Source organism: Anoplopoma fimbria, chromosome 14, assembly GCF_027596085.1.
Source record: "Anoplopoma fimbria isolate UVic2021 breed Golden Eagle Sablefish chromosome 14, Afim_UVic_2022, whole genome shotgun sequence".
NCBI classification, from domain to species: domain Eukaryota; kingdom Metazoa; phylum Chordata; class Actinopteri; order Perciformes; family Anoplopomatidae; genus Anoplopoma; species Anoplopoma fimbria.
The window spans coordinates 6754399-6773375 of NC_072462.1; the positions used below are offsets into that span (position 1 = coordinate 6754399).

The 18977-nt window shown below is 41.7% G+C and overlaps 2 protein-coding genes across 2 annotated transcripts in view; one reads left to right on the forward strand and one right to left on the reverse strand.

The window, feature by feature from the left end:
* Nucleotides 1–6664, forward strand: part of LOC129102676 (lipoxygenase homology domain-containing protein 1) — a 28786-nt gene extending 22122 nt beyond the window's left edge. The window contains exons 36-41 of the mRNA XM_054612921.1: nt 1540–1717; nt 4005–4190; nt 4538–4708; nt 5517–5646; nt 5914–6069; nt 6184–6664. Of these exons, the coding sequence (XP_054468896.1) occupies nt 1540–1717; nt 4005–4190; nt 4538–4708; nt 5517–5646; nt 5914–6069; nt 6184–6664 (1302 nt within the window). The remainder of the gene's footprint in view (nt 1–1539; nt 1718–4004; nt 4191–4537; nt 4709–5516; nt 5647–5913; nt 6070–6183) is intronic.
* A 4776-nt stretch (nt 6665–11440) lies between these two features.
* Nucleotides 11441–18977, reverse strand: part of ark2ca (arkadia (RNF111) C-terminal like ring finger ubiquitin ligase 2Ca) — a 9891-nt gene continuing 2354 nt past the window's right edge. The window contains exons 2-8 of the mRNA XM_054612441.1: nt 13901–14201; nt 13665–13790; nt 13419–13548; nt 13042–13146; nt 12653–12763; nt 12447–12547; nt 11441–11558 (exon numbers count right to left, since the gene is read on the reverse strand). Coding sequence (XP_054468416.1) covers nt 11441–11558; nt 12447–12547; nt 12653–12763; nt 13042–13146; nt 13419–13548; nt 13665–13790; nt 13901–14201 — 992 coding nt within the window. The remainder of the gene's footprint in view (nt 11559–12446; nt 12548–12652; nt 12764–13041; nt 13147–13418; nt 13549–13664; nt 13791–13900; nt 14202–18977) is intronic.

An 18977-nucleotide genomic window follows, 5' to 3' on the forward strand; every position in this document is an offset into this window, starting at 1 on the left:
TGTTTGTTCAGGGGATGTTTAAATGCAAGAAATGTGTCAAAGATTACAGAAAAAGGAAAGCTTTAAGCAGCTTTTAGTCTCCATAATGAGCTGATCAATGCACAGGTTTCCTATATTCTTGTTAAGTTTAATCGGATACAAAGAAGAACCTGACAGGAGCATAAAAAGCAGAACCTTACTTCCAAAATCAATAGTACAAAGCATTCACAGGTTTGTGTTTTTACACTGGCAGAGTATGCTGTAGGTCACAGGATCATTCAATCTATTATATCACACAGCACACAGACAAAAACAAACACACACATCTATCGCTGCCTGCAGGAGAATGGTCAGTGATTCACCCACCCACAAAGACACACACACACACACACACACACACACACACACACACACACACACACACACAGCAGGGCCCAGAGTTCCTGGAGTGAGCATATTGAATCATTAATTCACCATACTGTTTGTTCTGGCATCATTACACGCACGCACACACAGGAACACTCAGTAATGAGCCCTGTGTGTTTCTGTTTCTGATTTTAAATGGTCTTATAGTGTATTAATGCAAAGTCCAGCAATATCATCAACTTTATTAATATGCATAGTTTTTTTTTCTTCTTTGGCTGACCTTTGAGGACAACATCACTGCTCACCTCCAAATTCAATCTGATGTCTCAGGCCAAATGCTTTGACGAAACAGAACACATTTCCTATGCAAATGTCTTCTCTGGTAAAGTCACCATCGCCTGCAGAGCAGCAGAGCAGTCAGGAACAATACCGAGCCCTGTCCGTTGGTGCCTGGGACTCGGTGACTGCGAAACATCTCCTTGACTTGACCCTGCACAGAGCCCTGTGTGTTCAGCATCACAAGCAGATGTGCTGCCTTTATGGATTTGCTGGGTCTATGTATTGAAAAGGACACAACAGTGCACCGGGCAAACTGCCAGCATAGTAATCTGCCCAAATAAATATGCAGAGTGGAGAGGTTATATGAGTGCGGCTTCCTGAGCTGAGTCTCTGTCTAGTAATGAAATGTTTCCCAGGACTAGTGATCAGACATCCTGGGGGAGGGAGGGTTTCTGCTCATACCCGTAACACATTAGTGTCCATAATACGATAATGTATGACACAAGGCTTATTCATATAATCATGCTTTTATCCACGCTGTGATGTTGGTCCACCACTTTGGATCAGACTGAGATTTCTCAACAACTATTTAAATGGATTGACATGACGTTTTGTGGATTTATGGTGCCGAGTGGATAAATCTTACTCATGAGATTAACAACTATTGGATTGCTATAACGTTTTGTGCAGACATTCATGTTGATAAGGTTGATAACTTAACTTGCCCTCTAGCGCCATCATCAGGTCAACATTTTAACTCTCCTAACCCTTATCTTTAACTCAGTGATTTTGGTTTAGGACGTTTTCGTCAGCCTCCGGTGCACTTAAGTAAATATTATCATGCCAACATGCTAAACTAAGATGGTGAATGTGGTAAACAATCAGAATGTTAAAGAACTAATTCTGTGCATCCAGGTGATCATGCGTAACCTGACCACAGAGGAGGTGTCTTCGTTCACCTATGAGGAGTGGCTCTCCAGGACACATGGACCAAAGAGGACCATGATCTGCGAGATGGCTGCTGTGGTGGACGAGGAGCTAATGGTGGAGCTCACCACTTACATAGTCCAGGTCAAGACCAGTGACAGTGCAGGTAAGTCCTGAACACACGCCGGCTGCTGTCAGCACGCTCAAAGAAATGTTTTGTTTAATTAATCGGTAGTCTCATGGAAAACTGTGAATATGCAGTAATCTGACCTGCTGCAGTCAGAAAAGAACATTTGGGATATGTATTTCTATGCTTCAATATCAGAAATACTGCGAAGCAGTTGTTCAACCTTCTTGGCTTTAAACAAAGCTTTGTCTACTTGCGACTCATCATAACAGGTTCCATATGTCATTGTTTGTTGTTTACTTTTATTTGAAGACTTTTTAGCAGCCTGAATATCTACAATTATTGGATAATTCAAAAGCAAAAATCGGCAATTAGAAAAAGAAAAGAAATGCAGCAAAAGTTTTCTGCTTTTTTTACTGTTAATTATCTAGTGACCCCTTGGAGGGTATTGAACACTGGGTTGGAAACCACTGATCAGAAGGGTCTGTTATATCAAATCAAATAATTTTAGCATTTACTAAATAAATGATATGTTAACACTTGGATAGCCCTGTGAGGCAGAGGAACTGCAGATTTGAATCGATTCAACTGATGAGTCCACTCATTAGGCACACCGACCTCGTCCATCCATCCTTTCATCACGGGGTCAGCGCCCGGTCAGATCCAGGGACGCTCAGAGTGAGCAGAGCAGCTCAGACGTCCTCTTTCATCAGTAGCCTCCTCCAGCTCTAGCTGGGGGATGCTGAAGGACTAAAGTGTCAGATGAGATATTCCTGGCAAGTCTGTCCTGGGATCACCTTTCAATCCCCCCTCTTGATTATTTTCAGAACTCTTTCAAAATAAAGCACTTGAGGGTAACCTGCAGGTCCTTAAACGGTTAAGATCAAAGTGGAGGATGCCTTGATATTCTCAGATGCGTGAACTCTTCACCCCGTAATGCCAAATTAATGCTACAGCCTTGTCTATTTGTGTCTGTAATCACATTCTATCAACCATTATCCAAAGCTAGAGGCTGAGTTCATGGATATGTCACATTACTCCTAAACCACATTTGACCTTTCCTTGTGCAGAGGTCTTTGTTTTTCTATGAGGAGCAAAGCTGGAATAATTAATGTTTGACTGCAATGTGCTAATGAAAGAAAGCCTCCTCAGAAAGCACGCGGCTTTGCTCTCTCTTTTCTTCATGCAGTATTTTTCTATAGCTCAGTAGTGCTGCTGATCAATACGATAGCGTGGCGAGAAAGTCTGAGCCGACTTCAAAGGAGTGCTCTCTGCCTCTGGCTGTTACTGGAAGCTAAGATGTAGCCCTGCACCACCACTGAGACTCTGGGAGGAATAATGAGCCTGGCTGATAGACACACACACACACACACACACACACACACACACACACACACACACACACACACACACACACACACACACACACACACACACACACACACACACACACACACACACACACACACACACACAGAGACAGCCTTGCATAGGCGATGCTGTGCATAAAGTAATGGTCTCCTTTGGGATCGGATGATCTACATGTATAGTTTAAAGAGGCATTGAATGTCTAGTAGGATGTATATGAAAATAAAAGAAACATTTAAAGGTAACAGCTACATAAAATGCAATTCCTCATCTTGCTAACACTAGTATCGCTCATTAAAACTGCAGCGTTAATTGAAGTATACGATTTCTAGTTTAGTGCACAGACAAGTGTAGAACTAGGACACACACAAAATGCTGCAGAATGAGAGAGGTTTGTTCTCACCATCGCCTACTACACATCCACTTAGTGTCTAACTCACTGTAATGAAATAATAAAGCACAGAGGGATTATAGATGTGCTGTCTGAGTCAAAGAACGCAGCTTTCTCTGCGGCTCATTTTACTCTGCATAATGTGGCTGGTTGTTGGCAGATCACTTTCCTCGGGGCTTTGCAATCTCAGTATGTATTGGCAATTCAAGAAATCCCTGCATTTGTTGAGCTGCATTGCAGTTTAAAAGATCTACAATAAAGTGCAATCACTTTTTAAAATGTATAATATCAAGTGCATTTTTCTAGTGAACATTTTTATGAGTTATAATGTAAATAATAGAAAAGATGCATTAAGAAACGTCATAACAATGATATAGTTTAAATGACAATATACTGTGCTTATTCAGATTTTGGATTTGAAAATCTAATCACAGTTAATTCAGAGTCATTGCCACGCTGTACAGTTTTTTCTCATTAATCTTTGTTTAATCCAACATGGTTTTGTTCCAGGGAAGCAGAAATTCTGATGATTTTTTTTCTAAATCTGTGACTTTCTTGTCTCCTCAGGGGCAGGCACTGATGCCAACGTGTGGATCATAGTTTTCGGAGAGAACGGGGACACGGGGACGCTGGCATTGAAAGAGTGCAACAAGTCCAACAAGTTTGAGCGCAAGCAGGTGGACACATTCCGCTTCTCTGACATCCTCAGCATGGGAGATCTCTCCAAAGTACGAGTCTGGCACGACAACTCAGGTCAGCCTTTCAGATTGACAGTCACTCTGTCCGCATGTTAGGCTGATTAAATCTGCACTTTGTAACTGGCATTGTGACAACTTAAGTTACAATCACTCATCCAAAGATAAATCTGGCCACAGATTCGTTAGTCTGACATCATAGGAGATGTGTTTTGAGTCACCACTCTGATTTTAATGAAACCTGACCAGTTGATGTCTGATTTGTTGATTTGAGGGAACTTGAAGCGGTGATGCAACATTATACGCGTTAGCCTGAAAGATTGCAGCATCACTCTTGTACCATTATTTTTTTGACAGCATTTTTACTAAATGGCTATATTTGTTTCCTGATCGTATTACTCCTAGGTCCTGCTCCAGGATGGCACTTGGAATATATCGATGTAAAGGATGAGATCCTGGACAAAACATTTCGTTTCCCCTGTGACCGCTGGCTTGCAAAGAATGACGATGATGGACAGATAATGAGAGAACTGGCGTGCGCTAACAACGACTACTTGGACCTCAACGAGAAGACGAGTAAGGCCAGCAATAAACGAAACACATTTTAAAGATGAAATCATTAAGATTTGACTCTTGGGTGATTTGGCGACGCGTGGTTAAGTGCCAAACAGCAAAAATGGATTTATACTACAGGTCCCATAATTCTAGAGGCAGCAGACACTGCTTGAGTAGCTACTTTGTCAGAAATACAATGCATGTTTCTGTTTACAGTGCTGCCAATCAAACAAACATTGTGTTAATAAGGAAGTCCATAATATGCCTTTTCCCATCATGCTATGATAAACCACAATCGTATTTTTATGCTGCTCAGAGTGCAGATAGTTTTCCTGCCAACAGCAAGACACAGTTTAGTTTGTTACCTTTCTGAGGAGCTTGACAAAAAAACTCTGCTGCTTTGTTTTGTAGATTTTTTTTTTATTGAAAAACTGATCCCAGTGACATTGGAGACACATACATTGTGTTTCCTGTGGCTTCTTCACAGTAAAAGCCACCCTGTGCTTTGCAATACTTTTAATGTGAAGCTGCAATAGTAAGATGGTCTGTTTGCATTAGCAGAAGCTTAAAAAGAGGCTGACATCAATGAGAAAGAATACAAAGATTACTAATGCATTCATTCAGCCTGGCAATGGTGGACTCGCCACTAACATTTAAAACAGCATAAATAGTATCAAAATGGGGTGTGATGTAATAAAAATTGAACTTCACTATGTGTTTCTGTGCCAAGGGATCTTAATGTTTGATGTAAATCTTGTGTGGAAACGTAGGACACGTTGGTTTGTTAACAACTGAGACCATTTACTTAAATCGTCCGTGTTTTCTCCAGAGTACGAAATCTGTATCACAACTGGAGACACCGAAACCAAAGAGAATGCCTGGATTGTACTTGAGGGCAGGAAGGGCCGATCAAAAGAATTTGTAATGGAGAACTCGTCAAAGAAGAAGAGGTTCTTGCGGTAGGTACTTGGTGCAAGATTAACTTAATGAGCCGCAACTTGTGTACATGAGAAAGCTTAAAGAAATGTGCTTTCTCTCCTTTTAATTCTGCCTTTTCACTTATTATGATAATCCCCACCAGCACCAAGCACTTTAGCTCAGACAGACGCTGCAATTCACCATGATGACATTACACAATCCAGAACAAATTGGCAGTGACATGAATTTAAAGTATGTCGGCCAATTTTATACTCACTCGAACACGCTTGTTTTCCCTCTCTTCTTAGGGGAAATGTTGACAGGTTTGAGTTTTCGTCCAAGAACCTGGGGGATATCGCTGGTATCTGTCTGGGCCACACACCCAAGGATGGAAAGAAAGTAAAGGGGGAGGTTTTCTGGCATGTGGTGGAAGTCGTTGTCACTGAAAGGGAGCTGGGAAACAAGTAAGACTCCAGTAACTGCTCAGTGAGCCAAATCTACATCAATGCAGAAGTCAGTCATTCAACTTATACCATCTGTTGATAACAAATCATTTTCTGCATCATCTCCTCCTCCAGGTACATCTTCAGTTGCAACGCCCTCATCCCTCTCTCTCCAAAGAGGGAGGATTTCTCGACATGTGAGTGCACAAAGGCCATCGAGAGCTTCGCCAGTAAAGCTCGAAGCCTCGTGCCCGTCAAGTACGAAATCATCGTCATCACGGGCGACGAAAAGGGAGCAGGTACGGACGCCAATGTTTTCATCACCATCTACGGCTCCAACGGAGATTCAGGTCAGCGGCCACTGCGACAGAAGTTTCGTAACCTTTTCGAACGCGAGCAGACGGACCGGTTCCTGTTGGAAATGCTCGACATGGGCGAGCTGCAGAAAGTTCGGGTGGAGCACGACAACTCTGGTCTTAGCCCGGGCTGGCTGCTGGATCGTGTGGAAGTCACTAACACGGCCAATGGTGTCACCACCATCTTCCTGTGTGGGAAGTGGCTGGACACTAAGAAGGCCGACGGGCTGATCGCCAGGGTCTTCTACCCGAAATACTAGAACAACTATCTATTCATACAAACTCCCTCATGGTTTCAAGTAATGACCAAAGATATTACACTCTGGCTAGTTTTATATCTCAGGAACTTAGACAGATTTTTATATTAATAGTTTTTTTTAATTATTACTGTTATATTAAAGTTGGGTATTTAATACCACCTGGGAATAATGCCTGCAAAGAAACACTGTGACAATATCTTCATAGGTCAGGAAACTGAATGTGCCATTCTTTTTAAGGTCCATGAGTCAGGGATGGTTTGTTCAGTTGTTTTGTTATAATTTAGGTTTTATAAAATATTAAACTCTTTTGCAATAAGCAATACAGCTTTCCACCTGTTTGACTCACTGATGGGTTCATTCAAACATCCAAACCAACAGTTTTATTTTAAAGCTGCAATAATCAATACTTTTATAATGACAGTAGTTTTAAAGACAATGCGTAAAATGAGGGGCAAACCCACGGAGAATTATTAAACGGCTTTCAGTACATCGCAGCACTACAGAGCATTCAGCAGCTTTTAACTCAAACTGTAACTGTTGTGGTTTTACGGCCTCAGTTTTACTTCTTTTGGGTTTCTTCCACCACTCCCAGCAATCCATTTTCAGCAGACAGACACCGTTAGCGTCTAGCTGATGGAAAGTCGAGAATTTAACAGCTTAGGAGACTAATATTTCCCTTTAAAAACAGACCAAAACAGAGATACTGCAATAACGCCAAATGTATCCTAATGGTGCTCTGTTTTGTGTGGAAACTGAAGCTTACTAAAAACTATCAAGGTTGTGGGGGAAAAAATCTATTGCAGCTATAAAGTCTAGTAAAATACATTGTTACGGATACACTATGTCTAGTGGAATTTTTAGAAAAATGTGTGTACATTACATCTTGATATTTATTTTAAAAGTGTCAAAAGGTTCAAATTAGAACTACATCTTATCATGAGGAGCTGAGATCATATTATACCAGAATAAAAAACCAGAACTTGTCCTTTTTATCCAATTTATTACAAAAAGAGCACATACAAAAGGATAATATACAAGCCATGAAATATAATTAAAATTAAAAAACAGAACAGTTTGGGTTTAGCAATGCAACTTTTGAAATCATAATCATTATTATTATTAGTACTTTTTTGTGGTGAAGTACAAAATTCCACCACAATCGAATCTAACACATACCCATAATATGCTCATCCATTTCTTCATCAACACACACATCACCATTAATGCGCTATTGCTTTAATATTAATGATAAATAGTTCTATTTTCAGATAAAATATCCTATATTGAAAAAACATTGCGCAGTCACAGCTAAACAGCAGAGTTTCATACAAGAATGGCGGCAGCCCTTTCACTGGCACTTTTTGGGATATTATTCTCTTCAGTTTTTGTTTTTTTCAGTTGCAAACAGCAACAAAATCATTTTTTTCTGATATATTCTTTGTATATATTTTCCCCATATACTATGAAACCATTGAGACTATATTGAAACCTGAGAAAACATGCATTTTTAGAAAAAGGTTGTGCTTTAAATTCCTCGTCTTCCTTTTTTAGACTGTGAAAGGAAACGGAGGATAGATTCTGAGAGGAGAGATGGACGGTAAAAAAAAAGAAGTGGAGAGTCTGAGATAGAAGCTAGACAGAGTTAAAGAAGGATTACTGCAATGTTTGTAAAGCCCACAGTGAAACATGCCTCTTAATAGTCAGATCTAGTTCCACAATATGTACCGCTCCAGTTCTACAGACCAACAGCTAGTTTGGACAGTTTGACTTCAATTTTTTAGGGTAATGGCTTTTGTAGACACAGTCAAATGTTATCTTAGCTCCTTCACGACTCTCTCTTTTATTCAATTATAAAACCAATAAGGCATGGTGGCTTCATGGATTGATTGTTATTAATGGTTTCAGTAATATGGAAATATCTCCTAACACTTAAAGCGAGGCACTTGTTATGCTTAAGTCTACGAACTGAAGAGAAACACCAGAGAGATGGAAAATTAAAATATCGATACAAAGAGGTTAAAGCGAAGGAACATGCTTCACAGATGATCGTTATTAAGACCCATAGTGCATTGTGAGAAGCAGAGCGTTACAAAATAAAAGCCAGAGTTCTTAGTGGTAATATTAAATTATCTAAACTAACTTTTTTTTTTTTTTTTTTTTTTTTGCCAGTGAGAGGGTTCCCATATTTAAACAAGTGAGTGCAAAATAAAATAACAAAAAAAATAAAAACACTTCATTGCAGTTTGTCCACTACATCACAGCATGGGGGGGGATCAGATAAATTGCATTGAATGGAATGTAACCAAGATCCACAGCACCACATGAGAGAGAGAGAGAGAGAGAGAGAGAGAGACTGAGAGAGAGAGACTAAGAGAGAGAGAGAGAGGCGGAGAGCGGGCTCAGTAGCTCAGCCTTGGACAGTAAACATCGCACAGCCAGCTTGTGGAGATCAAACAGCGGGTCTTTTTTTTTCTCTAACTTTAACTGCATGCAAAGCATTCCCATTTAAAACAAATGCAAAAATGAGGTAATAGTTTTTTTTCATAGCATTTTTGTGTTATTTCTAAATAAATAAATTATGATTCAATACCCAATCTCCTCCCAACCCCCCGGAAGAAAACAAAACTATATAAAATTAAATACATACCCATAATATCTACAGTTAGTAATAAATTATGATTGTTAAATACTTAAGGCATCTCAACTGACAACACCCTGTGTAAACTATGAAAACTTCATCACAGATGACTCCACTACAGGAGGAGGCAGTTTCGACACCGGCAGTGCACAAGACAGGGAGAAAGTAGTCCTAGTTAATTCATCCTTAACCCACTAGGCTTAAGAAAAAAAGTCTCTGGGTTTATCCTTTACTATCATAGTGTGTAGGACAGTGAGGGTCCTAAAGGCATTCTGTAGAACTGAAAAAACAAGCCAACACAAGGGGTTAAAAAAAGAGAGAAAGTAAGGGAAAACTGGTCAGGCCAAGTGTTAACAGCCTGAATGTTCTCCCTGCTGTTGTGTCTGTGTGCACTGCGAGAGGGAGGCTGCCTCCGTCGCATCACGTTCTACATGTTCTAGCAATACAGCATAGCAACCAGCATAGCAACCACGAGGGGAGGTCTGTCACACGAATACACAAAAATCAATACGCAAGCTCCTCTCTCTGCTCAAACACTGCATGAGTCTATACCTAAATATAAAAAACAACGCAAATGCAATACCAAGGGAAAAAAAACCTTTTTGTTGCTATAACTATTGTCACATGTGCTTGTTCTTTAGGCAATAAGGTAAACATTTAAAAACCCATCGTTGCCACCGAAGGGGGACAGGATGAACACACGCTACACGTCAGGGGAGCAGCCACTGACACTGTTTTTTTGTTTGTTTGTTAGTTAGTGTTGAGAAGATAGTCACAGCTCAGATTAACTAAGTCATGCAAAGCCATCTCTGTTCCTTTTTTAAAAATTGAAGAAACGCTACCAAAGCTGACAGCCCAAGTCCACAATGAAACATGCATTTTTTTTTTAAGTACACACTGTTCTGTCACTGGCCCGGTGCCAGATGAAGAAACAGGTACAAGGGCAGCTAAGTCTTCCTCCCACCTCTCTCTATTTTTCATCCCTTTTTTTTTTAGGCTTTGTGTTGTATAAGCGCTCCAGTGGCCATGCGGTTCACCTACAGAGAGTTAGTGTCTAGGTGTTGCCCTGAACCCTTGAAACAAACACACATTTGCACTCAGCCACGCATTTGTTAGACACATTCTTATAAGTTACACACAGCAGTGCAGAGCACACACACACACACACACACACACACACACACACACACATCTCAACCTGCACGTCAGGTTCAAGCTACACCGTGACAAAAAAATGCATTTTGGTAAAATTACTTTCTACCTATTTTTTAAAATACAAATCGACTCGATCACCGGGCTCTGTTTTTCCTCGGCAGTGAAAGAGACCTACTCACACGATACACCATCTCACATGACACCAACCCAAGGTAAATGTACAACTGTATTGCAAAATGTCAAAGCTGCATGATAGAATTAAAACACTCAGCTAGCTGGCGCTTGCCCCCCCTCCCCCTCGTAAAGAAGGCGACAGCGCATCAGATATCACTTGTTGGTTACTGCTACTCTACTACGACCACAAATGATCTTTAGGTAAACATGGCATCAGAGCATTTGTTAAGCTTTTCGGTGTGGCAGAATATTCATTTTTGATTGTAGTGTGTTTGAAAAGAGAGAAATATATATTTATATATATATATTTATATAGAAAGAGAGATAGAGAGAGAGAGAAAGAGAGAAAGTAGCCAGCTCGGTGTGGGGTTATGTGTTTTCCACTCTCTGGACATTTAAGTCATGGCTTTGAGGACATGCTACACAGCCCAGGACTACCTACAGTACAACACCACAACAGCAACAACACCCCACTTACGACCAGCAAGCTACGAGTAAACCCTGTGTACATGAGTATATGTGTGTGCGTTAGTGTGTGTGTCTGTGTGTGTCTGCGTGTCTTTTGCCTCCAGAGGGATGTGCTTCTATATAAAGAGAGTTGGCCTCTCTTTGCAGTTAGTTTTCCTGGCTTGGCTCAGTAAAGCGTGAGTCAGATGGGGAGGTGATGTCACATGAAAGTCTGGAGACATTTGGCAAAGCACCCAACGGGGGAGGAAGGGGAGAGGGGAGGGGTGGTGGCCGGCAAGCCGAGGTGGAAGAAAGCAGGAACCACGCCGGGGTGATTGACAAGGAGGCGGGTTGAAATCTCATCAGCTGTCGGGGTTCAGCTGTGTTTCGATGTCAACTCGACAGATCGGACACTTCCTGCTGGTGGCCAGCCATTGGTCCACGCAGCCCTGGTGGAAGAGGTGCATGCAGGGCAATCTCCTGGAGGACAGAGAGACAGAGGGACACGGGGGTCAATGTTGATTTCCAGCTCGACTCTCCGAGTGCAACAAAGTTGTGTGATTGCAAAGCTTCTGAAACCAGCAGGGAGTTAGTTTTTGTTCATTCAGGCACGCAGAAACAACTTCTGTTGAGTCAGCAATCCCACATGCCTCTCTGACAGCTGAGACCCTACGTGCTGTAAACTGACCTCCCCCCGGGACAAAGATCTTATCCCCTGAATTTCACACCCCAAATTGGTCTGAAATGCATTTGTAGGTCCAACATTTTGGAAAATATTTTCTTTCAGGTGGGGTTAAATGAAAAGGTTGACTTCTCTCATATCTGTCTGTTAAATAGGAAGCTAGAGCCAGAACATTGTTAGCTAAGCTTAGCACAAAGACTGGACACACTTAGTCTGGCTCAGTCAGGCAGTAACAAAATCAGGCTTCTAATTGTCTTATCTATTGTTGTGACGGCTGTTTCAAGCTGAGTCCGGCAGCTCAAAGTGTTGTAATGTGGAGTAACCCTCTAATGTGAGCAAGAGGTAAGATTAAGCTTTGAGTTAATGGTTTAGGAATATATTAAGCCTTTTTCTGGCAAGTGTATTTAACAGCAAAAGGTTGACTGAGTCGAGTAGTCTGTAACTTTTTCTGTAAATATAAAATCCCACAAGGCCCATTCATTTTCATTATTAGTTCATTTACTTTAAGAAGAAATAGAAGAAGATAACTTAAACTCTCATATTCAACGTGGTCTCCGCCATCAAGAAAATGAGCGTAAATCCAAAATGCCAAACTTTTATATTCAGCTTTTAAAACATCCTTGAAAAAAAGTGATGTTTTTTTTGTGTAAGAAGTCGGATTCTTGGGGTTACGAAGCGTTTCTTACCTGACGTCCTCTCCGTCCTCCAGCATTGACAAACAGATGGTACATTTCTCATCCACATCTGTTTCCTCCTCCTCCCCGATCTTCAGCAGCAGGGGCTTCCTCTGTTAGCGGGTCAGATTACAGAGGGACAAAAGGTAAGCTCAGAGCAGCAAATACAGAAAAAATTTGAATATATTTAATAGTGCACGTCTCTGTGTGATACTGACATCCATCTTCCGTACCTTCTTGTATTTGTGTGGAAAGGTGAACCGCTCTATGGTTGTCTGAACCGCTCCTCTGCTGACACTCCCCAACCGGTCCTCCAACTGCAACAGCTCCTGAGGAGAAGTGGACATACCATTGAGATTAGAATAGAGAAGAAGGAAATAAATACATAATAGTAATAATGATAATAATAAGCTACTAAATGGAGCCTCTGCGTGATGGTTTTTAAAAAACTGATGTTTTCAAGTACAAGGATGAACTTTTGAAGCTTCAATTTTAAGCTAGGAAGTCCTTAAATCTGGCTTTCTTTTGCTACATCTACAATTGATGGTCCTGGCGTTGATAGATGGACGGGTGGAAAGTGTATGACATGTTTAAGAGACGGGTTTACCTCATAACTTTCTCGCACAGCGGTGGCGTGCCTCGACGGGTTCAGACTTTGCAGTGCCAACAGGTGCAGCTGGGGGTACGGGTAGTTTCTGATTTCATGCACAACCTAACAAAAGAGAGCTCATCGTCACATTACAGGAATGTAATAGTAGTCAGACACCAGTTTTCTACATTGTTTTGATGCATTGTCAGAAACAAAAGGGTCCTTTTTGAGACAACCAAAGCAGAACACAGTCTGCAGAAGTGGATCAAATCAATGGAGAAAAAAAACTTAACTTACAGGTAAAGATATCTATTATACACAGGATAACTTTAAAAAAAAGAAAAAAATATGATTATAATATTCACATGAAAAAACAGCAGGGTGATTAAACATACCACTTGTGCAGAGGATGTGTTCCTGGGGAAGTGGTGCATTCGAGGGGAGGCCAGGTAATGCTGATAGTGCTGTGGAAGCTGCTGGAGCTGGTACTGGTGGTGAGGGAGGCCAGCATCAACACTGAGATCCCTGCAGGCAGGCAGACAGGCAGACGACTAAATCAACATCATCATCAGCGCATTGGGAATCGAGACAGAGAGATGGGTTCTCTGTGGGACTCTCGTTAATCCGCGGCAGTAACTTACCAGTCGGTGCCTTCGGCCAGGTACCGCTGCTGCTGTGTCATTTGCTGGGGAACGTGGAGGGGAGGGGTGTACTCATAGCCTGAGCGCAGTCGGTGAGGGTTCAGGGGAATACGCTCCTGGGTTCTTCTGCAATGACATAAAGATAAGATAAGATAAGATCAGATAAGATCATTCATGTCTCTGTGGCCTGTTTGTGATCATCTATATCTGCATGCAGGTGGTGGTGGAGTCTTTACCTGGAGTGCGGGAGGATCCGGCGGTGCTGCGCTTCGAGAAGCTGCTGCTGGATGAGGTATTGCTGGTGTAAGGCCTGAGGTAGGAATGGAGGCCCCGGCACATCCTGGAACTGAGGGGGAGCGGGCAGGGCAGTGAGGGGCGGGTGGTGTGCCGGGGGCAGGTGGGCGGCGAGGCCGTTCTGAGGCGGCTGGCTGGCGTGTCCCAGGGGGAACTCTGCCGAGATGGGTGCCTGGGGGGCGCCCAGGTGAAAGTGTCGGCAGGAGGTAGCATGGCTGTGTTGATGCCTGGTGAAGTGTGCTCCTACGGGTAGATAAATGCAAGTGATCAGAACTAGATAAAGCCCGGGATCACTTTCATTCAGACACACACCACAGAAAACAAAAACCCAGACAAACCGGTGAAGATGACACAATCAATGACACTTTCTCACTCACACACAAAGACGTACAAAAAAACAACAACCAATCACACAGAGAGAACATAACAATAACAGAGACCTGACACAGGAAGAGACGAGACAAGACAGACTAAACAGCAGATGGAGGACACGGACATTGAGCCCCCTGTGGAGCACCATCTAAACCCACACACAGATTGCACCCAATGGCCGGCCTCTCCGCTTGCCACAGTGCGGCCAACAGGAAGGATGGATCTTCACTAACAGCCTGGTGTGTTTCCGAGGAGATCTACAGCACTGGGGGGTCGTCTCTGGTCCATACTGCTTGTAAATTTATTGGATTCGGGTTCTGTACTACGTCTGCCGTTTGAAGGAACAAACCTTCAACTGATTTTCTCATTAAAAACCCTCCACAGCAACTGAGGCGAGCTCAAAGGATTCACTGCCTCCATTTCTACCTCCCCCCCCCCCCCCCCCCACCACCACCCTTCCTATCAGAGGCGGAGAAGACATTAGATTGTGTGGTAGTCCCACTGAATCACCTCGGTATCAAGTTGCACAAAACAATCAATACTAATTACTCCGGTCTCAGATAAAGGAGGGATGGAAGGAGGGCCAGGGTGGGGGCCAACGGTTACTGCTTCAGCCGACCGTTACAGCTTTCTAGCTTTCTGGAACAGGAAGCAGACAGCAGAGACCCGGAGGACGGACTGTGTATAATGGAGTAACAGAGTATTGTGTGTTTGCTTGGTTGAAAGAAATAATTGTCTCATCCACTGTTGTGTCAGCTGTTTCAAGCAGATTCTGGACGTGTTAAACGGTAATATGGAGTGACAATGTATGTCCAATATGAAGAGGGGAGATAACATGGCTATTAGCTGATGGTCTGGAGAAATATTAAGTAATTGCTGACAATTCAACCAGTAGATTGGTTCACTGAGCCGAGATCTAATTTGCTAAATTATCAAGTCTGTTACATTTTTATGTAAACACAAAATCCCACATTAACCCTTTAAATACATGTGTATTTATTTAAAGGAATTGTACATTTTTGGTTTATACATATTCACTTTCTCAATACTCTTACTCTGAAACAACTAGACTGGCTCTGTCCTACTATTACGAAATATTCCTACCTAACACTTAAACTCACTTACTTAACATGGTGTATTTCGTTTAATGTGTACAAATACTGCTGCAGTGTTGTTGTTTTATGGGGCTTTTATTTCTTGGCTTTTAATAAGTTTCCTGCTGAGACACCCTGAAGTTTCTGGTCAAATAAATAGTCCCTTCAGTTATTGTCTACATTAAAAACACAATGTGTAATGTGTTAATCAGTGGGCTTTAATTACTTTTGCAGAGCCAGACGAGCTGTTTCCTCCCACTCTTTGAGGTGTAAAATAAGCTGCTCACCAGCTGCTGGAGTGGTATAAATCTCCACCAGAAAACAAATAAGCATATATCCCAAAATGTCAAACAACTCCTTGAATTGTCGCTAATATGACATATGTGCGTGGCTGTCGTTTTGCTCCGTTGCATACAGCCTTGGGACATTGGGAGGCCAGTGAACCTTGAGAGCCTTGAGCAAAACCGAAAACAATATTTGGCCGAGGAAGTAGAGCAGAAATGGCAGAACGCTGGTTTGGATTGGGGGAAAAGGCTGAACATCACTTTTGTATGAAGCCCGTGACCTGGTAAGACTGGACTCAAAGTGAAGCTTCAAGTAAATATCAAATTATTATTCTCTGGGCTCTTTTCACAGCATGAACCTGCTGACATTAATATTTGACATATTGCAGTGCAGCCAGCAGCAGCCCTGATGTTGTTATTGTTACATCGCTGCTTCTGACTTTGACTTGCAGATACAACGTGCCTGATTGGTGCAGAACAGACCCCCACCCATCCCCACACCCACCCACCCACACACACACATACATACATACATACATACAGCACACACACACACACACACACTCATACACTCCCATCCACCTCTCCTCACCCCTGAGCTGCTGCACAGGCGGCCCCTCCCCCCACGGTTTAGCTGCGGCACGGTGTCCCTGCGTGAGTGACGGCCTGTAAGCCCTGCCCAGCCGCGACTGCAGCAAGCCTGACATCAAAACCCGTCTCCCCCTCTCTCTTCCCCCTCGCCAATCCTCCCTCCCCCTCCCACTTCCATCACTGCAGCTTTCAAATCGCGCCTCCCCTCTAACATAATCCTGTCTTTCGCCTGGTGCGGTGGTCTTCCATCATGTGACACTGTGTGAGACTTGTCTATGCAGTTTTTTGTTTTTTTTTTCCTACTGAAAACCCAAACGACACACCAGCTGATGTCACTGATTGGCACCACTCCCAATCAGGGTGAGGGACTGATGATTGAAATCAGCTTGCATGTTGCACAGCTGGCCTGGAAAGCTGCACACAAACGTCTACATGACACATGCGTGCACACCGCTCACTGACCTTGATGCTTAACATCAGTGGGATAAGGACGAGGTAAGCACATGGTGGAAGACAAAGCATTTGATATTAATGTGGTCTGTTCCAATGCAGCTACTGTGACATAGCTGATGCATTACAGCTGATGAGTTATTTAAAAGTCTGTTGCTGTATTTGCAGGAGGAAGTTATTGAGAACACATGGCCATGTCTCAGACACACCTTGTGTTAGCACATAAATAACTCTTGGCTATTTCAGACACGGAGAACAGATGTAAGGCTCAAATGGCTGGAATGTGGAACTAGAAGTCCTGGTCTTTATAAACGAAAATGACTGAGTTCATATTTAAAAATGCTATACCTGAAATTAAGTGACACCAGAGTCGATGCTGCATGTTGATGACCGATCTACCCACCTTTTAAGTATTCACAGAAGCTTTCAAACCAAGAGCACAGTAAAAAAGTTAAAGGGAAAAATTAGAATTTAAAAAAAACAAATATATTTGTAGGCCATATAGATGTTTAGAGCTTGTGTAATTAAAGACTCTTGGAAGAACAAAGTACATTACTATTGTATATTAACAAAAGACCTTTTGAATTTAATGACTGACTTCTTGCAATAACTAATAAAAAGAATTTTCTGCACTTGTTATCACAAGGTTCAAAAGGCACAATTGCATTACTGTAAACAGGAATTTATTTTTAAACTGAGTAACTACGTGCTTCTCTGTGATTTTATTTGTATAACTGTGTCAAGGTCTGTATAACTATTACCATGGAAATGACGAGACGAATAAGGCCAATATGTTACAACACTCCAAACAAACAAAGATATAACGCTAGACAGATGAAATATTTCCACATGGTTATTGAACCAAATTGATCTCTAATTATGCTACATTTGGAGACTCTTAATCTATTCATAATTGTACAGTTGGATGAGAAGATCTATACCACTTGTATATCTGTCCTTTGTTTAATCCATACAACAATTATAGCTGGTAATGTGCACATAAACCCCTGTAAGACAGCAAATTGACATTTTTACACTTGTTATTGCATGAATGACACAAATAAGGTATATTGTGTTAATTAGTGAGCTTTAGAGGTGCTGGTTGAATTTCTTTGTCACCTTCAGACAGACCAGTCTAGCTGTTTCTCCCTTTTCAGTATTTATGCTATGCTAAGCTAAGCTAAGCAGCTGCTGGCCATGCGTCATGTTTAGTGTGCATCATCAAATTCTCTGGCAGAAAGCTACTGTTGACTTCTTCTTTTTAATAAGAAACAGACAGACCTGTGCAGCCTATAGAACAATGTAACCAGTGTTTATATGTAATGAGGAGAGACTTTTAAAAGGTATTTTTGTGTCAATTCCTCGAGGTATCATGAATACCATGAGATGATTTATTTGCCATTTTGTTTTTGTACCGTGGCGTACAACAGTTTCATATTTTTTGTTGTATTGGGCCGTTTTAGGCAACGCTGCAAATTTATATTGGATTTTTGTGTGATTAGCTAAAAAGAAATGCACATTAGTTGTTGTTTTTTTTTACACAAAATTGACTCTCACCAAATATTTTGACATCTAAACACAAAATGATATATATATATACCTAGAAAGAGGAATTCATCCATATCGCCCCAAGTTGTTCCAATGTTCATCACCAGTGATTACCAATGAGTGGATGTGAGGCAGGCTGTGTTTGTTTTTTATAGACAGTGTATGGTTTAGGAGGAAATGACAGCGTGTTAACAGTAAAGATCAATGCCGTTGTGTTTCAGTTAAAAACATGCTTTTTTTTTTTTTTTTTTTTTTTTTGGATAGAAAATTTGCTTGCCCCTACTCTAAAGTAAGCAGAGCAGCAACTTGAAACTCTGTCAGAGACAGCTGAGAAATGAGAGCACATAGAGAGTGAGGGGACTGTCTCAGTGACAGCACAGTGTGGAGGGAGGAGGGGAGGAACACATGGAAATCAGCAAAAAGCACACTGAAGGTTAGAAAGAAAACTACAGTCTTTATTGGAAAATATTAGTATGTGTGGCACTGTGTGATAATAGTAATAATAAGAGTAATATATCTTTATATATAACCATAATAATACCATGCAAATAAAGACCAAAGGCAAGGCCCGACCATGCTCTCTGTAGGGTTAACAGAACAGAAGCAGCATCCAATGAGTAGATGTGTATGCTTACAGCACATTTCAGTATAGCAGGGACATCTCTACACAAAAGTTTACA